The 13989-nt window shown below is 51.1% G+C and overlaps 1 protein-coding gene across 4 annotated transcripts in view; it reads left to right on the top strand.

The window, feature by feature from the left end:
• HK2 (hexokinase 2) overlaps positions 1-13989 on the top strand; it is a 63140-nt gene that overhangs the window by 47178 nt on the left and 1973 nt on the right. For all 4 annotated transcript variants that reach the window (XM_010975591.3, XM_031467360.2, XM_031467361.2 and 1 more), the window contains 10 exons: positions 1109-1342; positions 2280-2584; positions 3956-4104; positions 4363-4482; positions 7491-7586; positions 8054-8153; positions 8257-8440; positions 10093-10248; positions 11619-11852; positions 13653-13989. The exon at positions 13653-13989 is cut by the window's right edge and continues 1973 nt beyond it. In XM_010975591.3, the coding sequence (XP_010973893.1) occupies positions 1109-1342; positions 2280-2584; positions 3956-4104; positions 4363-4482; positions 7491-7586; positions 8054-8153; positions 8257-8440; positions 10093-10248; positions 11619-11852; positions 13653-13797 (1723 nt within the window). In that variant the 3' untranslated portion in view covers positions 13798-13989. The remainder of the gene's footprint in view (positions 1-1108; positions 1343-2279; positions 2585-3955; positions 4105-4362; positions 4483-7490; positions 7587-8053; positions 8154-8256; positions 8441-10092; positions 10249-11618; positions 11853-13652) is intronic.

Raw genomic sequence — 13989 nt, 5'->3', positions numbered from 1 at the left:
TAGTCTCCACACTCGTCTGTGTTGAACGTGCTGCCTACCAAAGTGACTCGGGGTCCCTGGGGACACCCGGCCCCCATGCAGGGACCTGTGCTTTGGCACCGGTCTTCCTGCCTGGCAGAGGGGCCTCAGCTTAGTGCTAGAGGCGCCCAGCGGGCCTCTTAACTGCTCCTTGCACCTACTTCCTTTCCCTCCTCCCGAAGCTCCGACATTTCATTCCCTATTGGCGAGTTTCAAAAAGGGCTCTGTCCTGACCCCCTGCTTCGTGACAGAGAAATTGGTCCTTGGACGACACTGAGATGGACTCATTTAGTTCTAAAAGGTAGAGCTGAGGCCTGCATTTTCACAGAGCAGCAGGCGTGGGTGTGAAGATGGCCTGGTTTTTTGTTTTTCACTTAACAATATCCAAAGAGCTGGGCCGAGTTTCCTCTCCCTGAGACCTTCCACTTGTCGCTTGAGGAGGCTTTGTTGTTTCAGGGACCAGATGGTGGCGAGAAGGTGGTTTTGGTGCTCAAGGGAGCAGTGAGACCGTTCCAGTGACTTAAGTAGAATTCTTGAAGGAACCTTGCCTCCTTGTAAAGCTCAGAGGGGATAAAAGGAGGCATATTTGTGAGGCATTTAGTTCCACTAAGAAGAGTGCCCTTTCTCACCGTCTTTAGACACAAGTTAAAGCAGTGATGGCTCTGTTGTGGAGTGTAACAGACTCTGATTACTTTAAAGAGAGGAAATGGGGTGGGCTGCTCAGCTCAGCGGGCACCGTTCCCTCTGACCCGAGCACAAGTGAGCTCACACACAACTTGGTGTTTAAAGCCCCAAGAAAAGGGCCTTGTCCCTACATAGTACGTGCGTGAGAAAAGTTAGGAGCATCCAGAGCAAGGGGCACCGGAAGTACTCTGTGTGCGTGTGTGTGTCTGGGAGAGCAGCTTGGCTTGTGTTTCCCCTCCTCCTGGTTCAGCCCCTGCAAGGTGCAGGCAGAGCAGTGAGGTGGGCGTCTGCCCTCACCGGGGAAGGGCGTCTGCTGCCGCTGTGGGCCTTCCCTGCCAGCCTGCACGGTCCCCTCCCCCTGGCCACAGCGGGCGGCACCTGCCCACGTGCTGTCTCTGTTTCCCAGGGAGAAGGATGGCATCCAGAAGGCCCGCGAGATCCTGATGCGGCTGGGCCTGGACCCGACCCAGGAGGACTGCGTGGCCACTCACCGGGTCTGCCAGATCGTGTCCACACGCTCGGCCAGCCTGTGTGCAGCCACGCTGGCGGCCGTGCTGCGGCGCATCAAGGAGAACAAAGACGCGGAGCGGCTGCGCTCCACCATCGGGGTGGACGGCTCTGTCTACAAGAAGCACCCACAGTGAGCCGGCATGCCAGGGCCCCCAGTGACGGAGCTCTCAGGGCGGGGGGAGACTTGCCAGTCTGGACTCCCTGGAAACTCTGTTTTGCATTGTGGGCTGGTGGAGATGGACCACAGCGTTGAGGTTCTTGGTAGAAGAAAAGTTCCCAGCTGGGCAGGCGGGGGCTGGGAGTGTGTCATCCTTGGTGTGGGTGGAGGCGGTTTCTGAAGGCTGCCAATGACCAGGGGTCTGCTCAGAGCTCTCCTGGTATCTGGGAGCGCTTTCTGCCACCCTCTTGCTTTCATTCACGCGGCTATCGAGGTAATCCTGCTCTACCCTCCACGTTTTGCTCCTTTGGTCATAAGGGCTAGAATACTCAAATTTCAGCTGGGACCTGCAGGATATCTCTCTGTTGTGCCCATTTACCGTCCCGTCATTTTCACCTCGCATGAGTGCCCCATCAGTGGGCCTCCATTAGCTGAAGGTCGGTGCAGAAGGTCTCAGCCCTTCCATTCCCTGGTCTCCTCATCCAGTGCTGCAGAAACTTTAGGGGCCAAAGTCAAGAAAAACATTTCGACTTTTTCCTTTCTGGGCCTTTCCTTGGCAGCATCCAATGAAATGAGCAATGAAACGTGAACAGTAGTTGGTGTCAGAATCACCTGGTTTCCCTGGGCTGCCCCATCAAAGAACCACTAAGTTGGGCAGAGGGGCTGTGGCCTGTGGGAACGGGGGGAGGTCTTCCGTGACTGCACGCAGGAGATAGTGGCTTCCCAGAAGGGGCTTTTCCTTTTAGCTGGGCGGCCGCAGTTGAATATCTGCGCTTTTAGACAGTCACCCCTTACTCAGGAAGGAAGAGTAGGGAGAGGATGTTAGGGTACCGCTGTGGGCTGAGGCGGTGAGGTACGGCCCCAGCCATTTGTACCACTGACCCTAACTGTGGACACCCTGTGACTGTAGTTTTGCCAAGCGTCTTCACAAGACCGTACGGCGCCTGGTGCCTGACTGTGACATCCGCTTCCTCCGCTCTGAGGACGGCAGCGGCAAGGGGGCTGCCATGGTGACAGCAGTGGCCTACCGGCTGGCCGATCAGCACCGAGCCCGCCAGAAGACCCTGGAGTCTCTGAAGCTGAGCCGCGAGCAGCTGCTGGAGGTCAAGAGGAGGATGAAGGAAGAAATGGAGCGAGGTCTGAGCAAGGAGACTCATGCCGTTGCCCCCGTCAAGATGCTGCCCACCTACGTGTGTGCCACCCCTGATGGCACAGGTATGTGGCGGGGCAGCCACCCGGCTCACCACGGTGGGCCTCTGTCCTGATGCTGAACACTCCGGGAGGACTCCCTGAGCCTCAGCGCTGGGTGCTTGGACCAGACAGTTAAACAAGTTTTTTCAGCTCTAGTCCTGGGAAATTCTAATGACCAGTGAGCTCAACCAAGGCATTCCTCTGCTAAAATCTGAACAGTACTAATATGTAAATACTTCATGAATGCTTTCTCTGTGTCAAACACGTCTCTAAGCAGCTTACACATATTAATTCATTTAATCTTTACCTGTTAATAGAGATTGGTAGTTAATTTGGTTTGCTAATGAGCTATGACTATTTTGCACAAAACTTAGGCACCAAGAAATTAAGAAACCTCTTCACACAGCTGGGAGATGGCAGAGCTGGGATTCAAAGCCAGGAATTTTGGTTCCAGGTCAAGGGTTGACAAATTAAAGGCCAGGGGCTAAGTCTGGCCCACTGCCTATTGTTTTAAATGAAGTTTCATTAGTACACAGCCATGTCCATGGCATAAGTATGGCCTTTATGGCTGCTTTGTGCTGCCATGGCAAAGTTGTATGATTGCAACAGACAGTTGCTCACAAGGCCCAAGATGGTTACTGCTCAGCCCTTTACAGAAAAAGATGGCTGACTCCTTGCTCTAAGTCTTGCAATTCAAGTAATGGAGGTCTTTTTCCAATTCAGAAAAATGACTCTTGAGCAGGCCAGTGTAGCTCGGCTGGTCCAGGTTTCAGAGCTGAAGACTGGGGCTTGGTCCTGGCTCCACCCAATCCTGGCTGTGTGGCCCTGAGCCAGTGACTCACTCCATACAGCTCAGCCAGGTCTTGCTCTGCCATCAGAGGGGAATGCAGCGCCTCCCTCTGCAGGCTGCCTGAGGGTTGCATGGAGCCTGTGTGTGAGGCACGTAGTGCACTGTGACTGTCCTGCAAAGGAGGGTTTCCCCATTCAGAAAGATTTTCCTTCAGTTCCCTTTAAAGGGCTGGACTCTGCTGTTGCTTCTGTATTCTAGAACCTAACAGAAGGCGGCCTCTGATTTAGCACAGATTGTGCGTTTGGATATTTTTGAGTTACTGTGTCACCATTTCTTTCCTGTGTTCTGGGGCTTTTTGGGGACTCTTGAGGTCCCTCCACTTGACATCATTCGAGAACCACTGAAGAGCCAGCGGGTCTCTGGTCCCCGGGGTGGGAGAGGGAGGGGCTTACTGTCTTTACCGTTAGGTGGCGCTCGCACACCCCGCCCCGAGGCTGCCCAGGGCCGCCCGGGAGAGCTGCCCGGGAGAACTCCCCGTCGGGGACGGCGCTTTAGACGGTCGCTCTCTGGCCCCAGCGCATCATCTTCCTGGGCTTATTTTCCAGAGAAAGGTGACTTCCTGGCCTTGGACCTGGGCGGCACCAACTTCCGGGTCCTGCTGGTGCGCGTGCGGAATGGAAAGCGGCGCGGAGTGGAGATGCACAACAAGATCTACTCCATCCCGCAGGAGGTCATGCACGGCACAGGGGACGAGGTGAGGCGGCGGCACCGCGGGTGGGGGCCCCCGGGGACACCCTTTCTCGCCAGGGAGGACAGCGCTTTCTCTGCTCCCCCGTGTTCCCAGGGAGGGCTCGGCGGGCCAGGGCCCTGGGCTGGCCTTTACTGAGGTTTGCATGTGCCGAGCTAGCGTACCTCCTGGGTGGAGGCCCCAGGCTGGTCGTGCTCAGGGGGCAGCCTGCCCAGGCCGGGGTGCCCCTCGTCCCCCCCATCAGAGCCCGACTTTCCCTTGTAGCTCTTTGACCACATTGTCCAGTGCATTGCCGACTTCCTGGAGTACATGGGCATGAAGGGCGTGTCCCTGCCTCTGGGGTTCACCTTCTCCTTCCCCTGCCAGCAGAACAGCCTGGACGAGGTAAGGGTGCCTTCCTGGAGGGTTTCCTATGGGCTGTCTTGACTCTGATGGGCCAGAGTGTGGGGCGGGGGAGAAGGCTGAGCTGAGAGGAAGGGAAGGAGGGCATGAGTGACAGGTCCTGGGGGAGGGACGGGAATAGGTAAGTCAGAGCTGGTGGGGGTGGGTCAAGTAGGGAGCAGTCTTTGGGATGATGATGATGATGCTAATCAAAATATGCACAACTGTCATCTTTTAAGCCCTTTATTCTAGGCTTCTCATGCATCTCATTTAACCCTCACAGCAACCATACAAGGTAGTTGTTTTTATACCCATTTTGCAGAAAGGAAAACAAGGTCTACAGAAATACTGGGTATCTTGCACCAGGTCATAGAGCGTGGGAGCGGCCAAGCCGTGATTTCATTCTGGTTTCCTGGCACCTGAGCCCAGGCTGTCAGTTAGGGCTCAGCTGCTCCTGGGGCCCCTGCTTTGGGCTCAGGACATTTCCCTCCATCTCCTGTTGTTTGCATGCCCTGGTGTTTCTCTAGTCTCACCTTTGCTTTTCATTCCCTGTCAGTTGCCTTGGCTGGATGAAGCAGATGGTAAAGATCTGGTGCTCCCACATGTGCTGGACATGGTGTGTTGAAGTTAGGATGGCTGGATAGGCAATGCTGAGACTCGCTCAGGGTGGCTGAGTGGTATGTCAGAGATCAGAATACTATTATTTAAGCATTTGTTCCTCTGTGTCTTGATCAGTGTTCTAGAAGCTTGGTACAAGGGGACATATGCTGTGGATGGAGTTGTCGGGGTACAGAAGGTACTAAAGTTCCTCCTTTAGGTGCTTACAAACAAACTGGACGGATGAAGCAAGCTCAGAACAGTACGAGCTGCTCTTTGGAACGTGGCACCAGCAGGGCGATGAAGCGCTGAGGATGACGCAAATCTGAGCACATACCCGGAGGGCATGAGGAATACTTGGTCAGAAGAATGAGTTGCTGGGGAAGGCAGGCAGGCAGGCAGGCCTGGCAGTGTGGAGGCCACGTAGGTGGGAACCGTCCCAGGTAAAGTGGGCTTGGAGCAGTGATGAGGAAAGGCCTGCATTTCCCACGACGTCCCCGGAACAGCGAGCCTTAATTACATCACTCAGCTGAGTTTTGTGGATGCCTCCCACCCCTCCCCTCTGAGAGTTAATTCGCCACGTGCACTAGTACAGGGGAGGTTTGAGAAGTCCTGCCTTAAACCCCCCGCCTAATCCAGTATCTCCCAACATCTGTTAGCATTTGCCCGGTATTACTAGTCCAGGAGGGCTTTTAGCTTGTCCAGCTTTGTCTCAGCGTATTACTTTTTTCAGTGTCAAGGCGTCGGATTTTCAAAGCCTTCTCTTTGCATCCATTTACCAAAAGGAATTATCAAACATGTGGAGAAGGACTGTTGGGATATTTAATGAAACACTACTTACTATAATAGCCGTTAGAAACAAACCTAATGGTTACAACAGGGGGGAAATAGTTAAGCCATGAGTCACTCACTGCCCTGTATCAGTGACTAGTTTTTTGGAAGAAATTTCAATGATTTGTGAAAAGTCATTGGTGGAAAGACTAAAACATACTTTTAAGAAAAGTATAATCTTTGTAATATAGAAACATACAAAAAATGCGATTAAAGGGAAGATAAAAAACATAACATTCTAGTGTATATGCTTCTAGATTTTTCCTACTGAAACATTTTTGACAGACACGATCCTAATTTTCAAGCACAGCAATGTGTATATATGGGTTTATACATTTATCTGGTGGCCCTCAGACATGTTAACTGTTTTTGTTTTTGCCTGAGTTGTAAACTTCCAGGTCATTGTATTGGCTTTTATTCTATAATGTTCCAAGTTTCTGTAAGGAGCACGTGTTCAGTCTACAATTGTGAAAATTAAGAGCAAATGAAGCAGAAACAGGGTTTCCGTCTGTTGTTCTGTCTGTAAGCTGGGTTCTTGCCCTGGTGAGATCACCCTGTTGATGGGAAAACCAGCAGGGGCCGAGGTCCAAAGGCCTCAAGCTGCCTGGACGAGCTGGTGGCCCCGGGCAGCTCTCCCCATCTGCTGGGGCCTCTGCCTGCCTTAATTATTAAGGACCACCTGCAATAATGTTATTCGAACATTTTGTAAACTTGAAAGTGCCAAGTTCAAAATTTCATCAGAGATACGAAGTTAATCTGTAGGCAAGAAAATTAGGTGGCGATAAGCACACGGTTGTTTGGATATAGGTGTGTAAACCAGGATACCGCTGAGATTGTACTTTGTTTTTTGGAGTCTCCTGGGATCTGAACACAGCATGACACATACAGGTTGACTCGTGGTGCCAAACTTCTGGGCATGAAATGCCGCATTCGAAGCCATGATGCATCTGCTCCCGGAAGGCTCTGTGACCCAGCGAAATGTACTTGCTTGCTTACTTCCTACTAGAGTTGGAAAATTAAGAGACACAAATCGACCCTTCTGTACGAAGGACAGGGCAAATCGCTTATCCCAGTGAAGGAAACAAGCGTACAGAACTTTGTTCCCTGGCAGGGGCAATTGTGTGGTGCTTGCGAGCCCATCCGTTGGAAGTGGTGGGCCCGGGGGGGCGTCGTCCTCGCCTCCAGGCTGCAGGCCAGAGCCACAGTTACCTGTAAAATGTGCATGATAATGATGAGTATTTCCTGAGGTTGCTGTGAGGATTCAATGACGTACACATGTGATATGCTTGGCCCAGTACCTGGTACATAGTAGGCGCTCGATAATCCTAGTAGGGGAAACAGGTTTAGGATCATTCGTGGGTGAGATGATTGGTTATTTTGGTGGGAGGTAATTTGGGTTTTTTAAATTTATTTTTAATGGAGGTCCTGGGGATTGAACCCCTCGTGCATGCTAGGGAGATGATTGGTTATTAAAGGGCACCTGTCTAACCTGTGAGGTTGAGAAACAGGCACAGCTGGGCCCCTGGGAATGACCCAAGGGCCCTTCTCTGCTCTCCTTATCCCTGTCCATGTGTGATTTTTAGAGCATCCTCCTGAAGTGGACTAAAGGCTTCAAGGCGTCCGGCTGCGAGGGCGAGGACGTGGTCACGCTGCTGAAGGAAGCCATCCACCGAAGAGAGGTGGGAGAGGTGTGGCAGGTGGCCTGAAGTGGTCTGTGTTCCCAAACTGGGGGAGGTGCTGAGTGTGGTTGCTTTGGTCAGAGGCAGGATCAGGAGGATCAGCTTAGTCCTCCAGCAGTTCATGAGCATCCATTGTGAGCAAGCCCTGCGCTTGGCAGCTGGGGATCTGGAAATGACCGCAGCAAGTTCTGGGTCTGTAAACAAAGCCATGGGCTGATGTCGGGTGCTACTGAGCTAAGAAGGAAAATGAAGTTGGGTGAAGACACAGTGAGTGGGCTGGGGAGGGACACTCTTGTAAACAGCATATCCAGGGGAAGGTCTCTGAGGAGGTGAGACTGAATGAAAAGAGAAAATGAGCCCTGCCATATAAAATAAGTTTTATACACATTTAAATCTCCCTTGTGAGTGTCCGAAGGGAGAGTATCATGGTTCATTTGGGGACTGGGGATCTGCTGTCGCCTGCTCAGGAGTTTGACTTAGACGTAGTCGCTGTGGTGAACGACACGGTTGGGACGATGATGACCTGTGGCTACGAAGACCCTCACTGTGAAGTCGGCCTCATCGTTGGTAAGGACTCGGGCCGCCTTTCCCGTGTGGGGGACACACAGCCCAGGCTGGGTGGGAGGCCGGTGCTGAGCGAGGCCCTGACGGATGTCACTGCGGTCGGCAGGCACGGGCAGCAACGCCTGCTACATGGAGGAGATGCGGAACGTGGAGCTGGTGGAAGGGGACGAGGGGCGGATGTGCGTCAACATGGAGTGGGGGGCCTTCGGGGACAATGGCTGCCTCGATGACTTCCGCACAGAGTTTGATGCGGCTGTGGATGAGCTGTCCCTCAACCCGGGCAAACAGAGGTAGGCACCCAGCTGCCCATGGGCCCTGGTGTGTTGATCCGGGAACCGGGATTAGTGGTGAGCGATCAGACCCTCTACACAGCAAAGCCCAGGACGCTCGTTCTCTTGTGACGTTGATAGAAAAGATCTCTTTGGAAAGGGCTTCTTGTCAAGTACATCTAGAAAGTTCTGGGTTAAGTCCTTCTCCCCCTGCTGGACTCTGATGTTCTTGAAGTCTATCGGGGAGAACAAATCACAGCGGTTCTGTTACAGCGGGCATTTCGTATAGGGAATTTGGGATTTAGAGGGATGCTGCGGAGCACAGACGCCAGCACATGGAAGAGCAGCTCCCACCCCGAGGGCGGGGAGGACAGGCAGGGGAGAGTGTTAAGACCTATTTCTGGGACTTGTGGGAGAACCAACAGCTGGACCACCTGCTGCCATCAGAGCGAGGAAGCATTGCTGGGCTGAGGCAGACCGGAGCAGGAAGCAGACAGGAGCACTCTCTTTCTCCTCCGTCCATCCATCAAGAATGTAGCGCCCTCTACTGTCTAACTGGACAAGGAACCAGCCCCAGCGTCACAGAGCCCCTAGTACTGGGGTGGGGGTGGGGGTGGGGCTCTGAGCTGAGGGACGTGGTGTTAAGATCCAGCACACATCCCATGAGCAAGGGGTTGCATGTAGTGTTTTCTAACTGGATTAATCAGGGACCAGAGTTCTGCAGAGACTTCTTTGCAAAATATTTCTCTGTAGTAGAGGTCACAGACGCAGAGAAATGCCTCCAGGGGTTAGCCAGGAAGCATTAATGAAAGAAACAGACTGGAACAAGACAGATTGAATGGTGGTTTTTTTTTTTTTTTAAATTGAGTTATAGTCAGTTTACAGTGTTGTGTCAATTTCCGGTGTACAGCACAATGTTTCAGTCACATGAATATACTTGTGCTCATTTCCGTATTCTTTTTCACCATGAGCGACTACAAGATCTTGTATATATTTCCCTGTGCTGTACAGTATAAACTTGTTTATCTATTCTGCATATGCCTGTCAGTATCTACAAATCTTGAACTCCCAGTCTGTCCCCTCCCACCCCCCTCTCCCTGGCAACCACAAGTTTGTATTCTATGTCTGTGAGTCTGTTTCTGTTGATGGGGTCTTGATTGAAACTGGGAATGTTGACTTTTTTGAAAAGTCACTGTGCAGAGCCAGAAGACCCTCAACTCACTGAGTAGCCATGTTTAGTTCTCGTGGCCAGGATGGGGGGGGATTGGGGGGCTTCAGCTGGCACTGGCTTCCTGAGTGATAGCTGATTAGGTCGAAGAGAAAGCATGCTAAATTCTCAGCAACATTAGGGATTGAGACACTGCATCCTAGCCTTCTGAAGTGTGGGGGTTGGATGTGCATTCCTTCTTGAGGAGTCTTGGAAGGGACATGAACCCACAAGGTGGGGTCAGTCTCAGGGAACCTCGTGGACCTCAGTCTGTGCATCAGTCAGTATGTGTGGACACCAGGAATCCTGCCCCAGTGAGTCAAGTGGCGTTTCCTTTCCCACCAAGGGAAATCTGTCTGCCCTCCACCTTCTAATGCAGTGGGGAGGGGACCGAGCTGGTTTATCTCAGCACATCCTACCTACCACCTTCCTCCTTAACACTCCATGAACATTACCCTCACTGCAGGTTTGAGAAAATGATCAGTGGCATGTACTTGGGCGAGATTGTTCGTAACATCCTCATTGATTTTACCAAGCGTGGGCTGCTCTTCCGTGGCCGCATCTCAGAGCGACTCAAGACAAGGGGAATCTTTGAAACCAAGTTCCTGTCTCAGATTGAGAGGTGAGAATTTAGGGCCTGGAATAGGGCGGGGCCATTTACCTCCTCCTTTTCACAGACAGGTGAGCTGAAGGATTTCCACAGCTCAAGTAGGATCAGGGTGTGGCTTACTTAAAGGCCAGTTTAGTAGCTAACACATTCCATAGTGCTGTTTTAAAGCACTTTATGAACAGTTGGCATTTTAAGGGAAAATATATAATATTCTTTTGAAAAACCACGTGAAGCTGGCATGAGCCTGTGCAAAGCAGTATTGTTGGGTTTTAGACCAATTTCAAAGGCAGAAAGAAAGAGAGCTGCCCATAGAATGTAAACTGGGATGCACAGAGGAAGGTAATCCACTAAAGCACTTATGCTCGGCGCGAAAGTCCTTCTTAACTGCTGGCTCCAGTGACAAGGCAATCAGGATTAAGTCAGGCAATACAGAAACCTGTTTTGTGGCAGCTCATTAGAGCAAAGCCTGCTTCCTCCAGTCTAATGGTGGGAAAGTCTGCTCCAAATTAGAACGCTGAATTTCAGAGCCTTTTAAAAATTGATACTGTGTTATTACTCTCAGGCATATAGAAAAATGGGAACTGGATGACCCACATGAGTGGGGACTGAGGATATCTGCACTAGTGAATAGGCAGAGTATGTTCTGGTTCGCACGTCTTGTTTATTTTCTCCTTGGAGTGTTATTTGCACTTCATGCACACGTAGATTTCAGACCACCCAGGCTGGGAGAGCAGAAGTAGAACAGGGGTCTGATGGTGGTTGGTGATGCTTCCAACAGTGAGAGCCTGGACAGGAAAGGGCTTTGCAAGTTAAAACTTGTCACCTGTGAGCATCATCCCTGCCTTTACTATTTCCAAGCAAGTGGAACACATGGACAGTGAATGTCCTCTTGTTTTGAATGTCAGGTTTGTTTTTTTTTTTTGTTTTTTTTTTTTGGTGGGGAGTGATAATTAGGTTTGTTTATTTATTTTTAGAGGAGGTGCTGGGATTGAACCGAGGACCTTGTGCACGCGCTCTACTGCTTGAGCTATGCCCTCCCTGCCTTGAGTGTCAGTTTTGTAGCAGCAGTGGGTTACGTTGCCTGGACAGAGTGGCACAGGGAGCTGTTTCTTTGTGTCCCTGTCCATGTGGGCCAGTAGTTCCTGAACTGAGTTTAAGAACGGGAACCATTGAGGGGAGGTTATAGCTCAAGTGGTAGAGCGCATGCTTAGCATGCAGTGGGTTCAATCCCCAGTACCTCCTCTACAAATAAATAAACCAAATTGCCTCCCCCACTAAAAAAATAAATAAAAATAAAAGAACAGGAGCCACCTCTCAGGGTTGGTGGGCCATCCGGCCCTCTCGGTACATGCCTGACTGCTCGCTGTCTCCCCCCGCCCCAGTGACTGCCTGGCCCTGCTGCAGGTCCGTGCCATCCTGCACCACCTGGGGCTCGACAGCACCTGCGATGACAGCATCATTGTCAAGGAGGTGTGCACCGTGGTGGCACGGCGGGCAGCCCAGCTCTGTGGTGCCGGCATGGCTGCTGTGGTGGACAAAATACGAGAAAACCGTGGGCTAGACACCCTCAAAGTGACCGTGGGCGTGGACGGGACCCTCTACAAGCTACATCCTCAGTGAGTGCCTGATGTCCACTCCTCCTGCCCATCTGTCTCCCTCCAGCTCTCCATTCTTTCATTGCTGTCTTCTCTCTCTCTCTATTTGATGGTGAATTATCAGGCATTCCAAAGAGTGTATATAATGTCTATATTATAGTTTAAAGATTAATGACCAGAAGTAGGGCTGGGTTTCGCCACCCGGCTTGGAAGCCCCTGCGAGCCCCTCCCAGCTGCAGCCTTCACATCCACAGAATCACATCCCTCACCAGGAGTAAGTGCCATGGTGACTAAGGCCCTTGCTTTCACCCCCCACCCCCCGGATGTCTATGTATGCATCCACATTGTTTAGTTTTACTTAATTTCGGACTTACAGGGGAATCATACGGCACCTTCCCTTTTGTGACTGGCTCTTCTCACACAGTGCTCACGGTTTTGAGATGCATCCACATTTGTTTTTTTTTTATTTAAATTTTATTTATTTTTTAAAAAATTTTGTTGGGGGGCAGGTAATTGAGCTTATTTTTTTTTTTTATATATTTTTATTTATTTATTATTTTTAGATTGAGGTATAGTCAGTTTACTATGTGGGAAGGGCTTATTTATTTTTAATGGAGGAACTGGGGATTGAACCCAGGACCTTGTGCATGCTAGGTGTGCACTCTACCACTGAGCTACACCCTCCCCCTTTTGTTCACGTGTCGTCTATGACTGTTTTCAACTATAATAGCAGAGTAGTTGCAGCAGACCATATGACCCACCAAATTCAAAGTATTTATTTTCTGACCTTTTGTAGAAGTTCGCCACACTCACCCCCTATATGGAAATACTGAATTCTCTTTTCTTTTCACTGTTTCCTGTCTTTCTCCATCTCTTCCCTTTGTCTCCTCTCATCCCTGTTTCTCTTCTCCTTTCTCCCCTCACCTACATATGTTTTGAATAAATTATTTTAAACTCAGGAAGCTCCTCAGTCCTCCTCTGGAAGCTTCTCAGCTACAGGTTGAAAGGACAGAGCCGTGCCCCTTGTCTGGGCAGTACGCAGGGTGGAGGGACTCATCGACTGGATGGTTACCTGCTGTCACCACGATTGTTACAGGGAGTTGAGGAACTTGCCCAGAGTCTATACAGCTTTAGTGAAAGGAGTGGGCCTTGAGAAGTTCCAAGTTTCTCTTGCTGATCAGTGTCGTGAAAATAAGAACCTGAGTCCCACGTGGGGGTCAGGAGGCAGGGCAGAAGTCCCACCACCAGCGCTGGTGCTTGGTGTTGGGAGCCTCTGTCCCCAGCTTTGCAGCTTGACCCTGCTGTGGTGGGGCAGATGATGAATGATCTCTTTCTCTAGTCCCATATCAGGGAGAGTCTGAGACCCCTGTAAACTCCCAAGAGCACCTCTCTTAAGTCTGCGCCTTTTGCCTTTGATGACATTTTGGGTTAGACATGGGTCTGATGTCTGTCAATACCTCTGGGAAGTAGACTGTCACATGTGTGGGGCTTGGCCCTCCGCTCCAGAGTTGACAAACAGGTTATACACTTCTGCCAAGGCATGCTTGGGGCACCCACAACTATTAAACTTCTCTTTCACTACTTAGTTTTAAGAGCAGAGCTTGCCAGAATCTCAGACTTTTGTGCTAGAGTTGAATCTTGCCTTCCCGCCCGCCCACTGTGACATAGAATTTGGGTAAGTTGCTGGTCTCTCCAAGCCTCAGATTTCTGAAACACAATGCCTAGTTTCCAGGATCGCTTCTTAGGGTCCCATCTCTGAGGACACAAATCAGTCATGAATAAGGTTTTTTTTTCCCTCTGTCTTTCTTCCAACTTTTCCAGCTTTGCCAAAGTCATGCATGAGACGGTGAAGGACCTGGCTCCAAAGTGTGACGTGTCCTTCCTGGAGTCAGAGGACGGCAGCGGGAAGGGGGCGGCTCTCATCACTGCTGTGGCCTGCCGCATCCGGGAGGCTGGACAGCGGTAGAGCCCCTGAAGTTGGAAGGACTTCCTCTGGTTTCCCCTCTTTCCTGCCTTAAATTGTAAGATGCCACCCCCTGTGTCAGAGACGGACCCCTTGGCTCTTCCTTGGCAGAGAGGACCTTATTGAACTGAGTTTTGTCTCTGTCTACTCAGCCGTTAGAGTTTGGTGCCCAAGCATTGCCCCTCCCAAGATAGA

This window comes from Camelus dromedarius, chromosome 15, assembly GCF_036321535.1.
Source record: "Camelus dromedarius isolate mCamDro1 chromosome 15, mCamDro1.pat, whole genome shotgun sequence".
In the NCBI taxonomy this organism is placed as follows: Eukaryota; Metazoa; Chordata; class Mammalia; order Artiodactyla; family Camelidae; genus Camelus; species Camelus dromedarius.
Note: the sequence above shows the minus strand (reverse complement) of the source record. Positions and strands in the feature narration are given on the sequence as shown.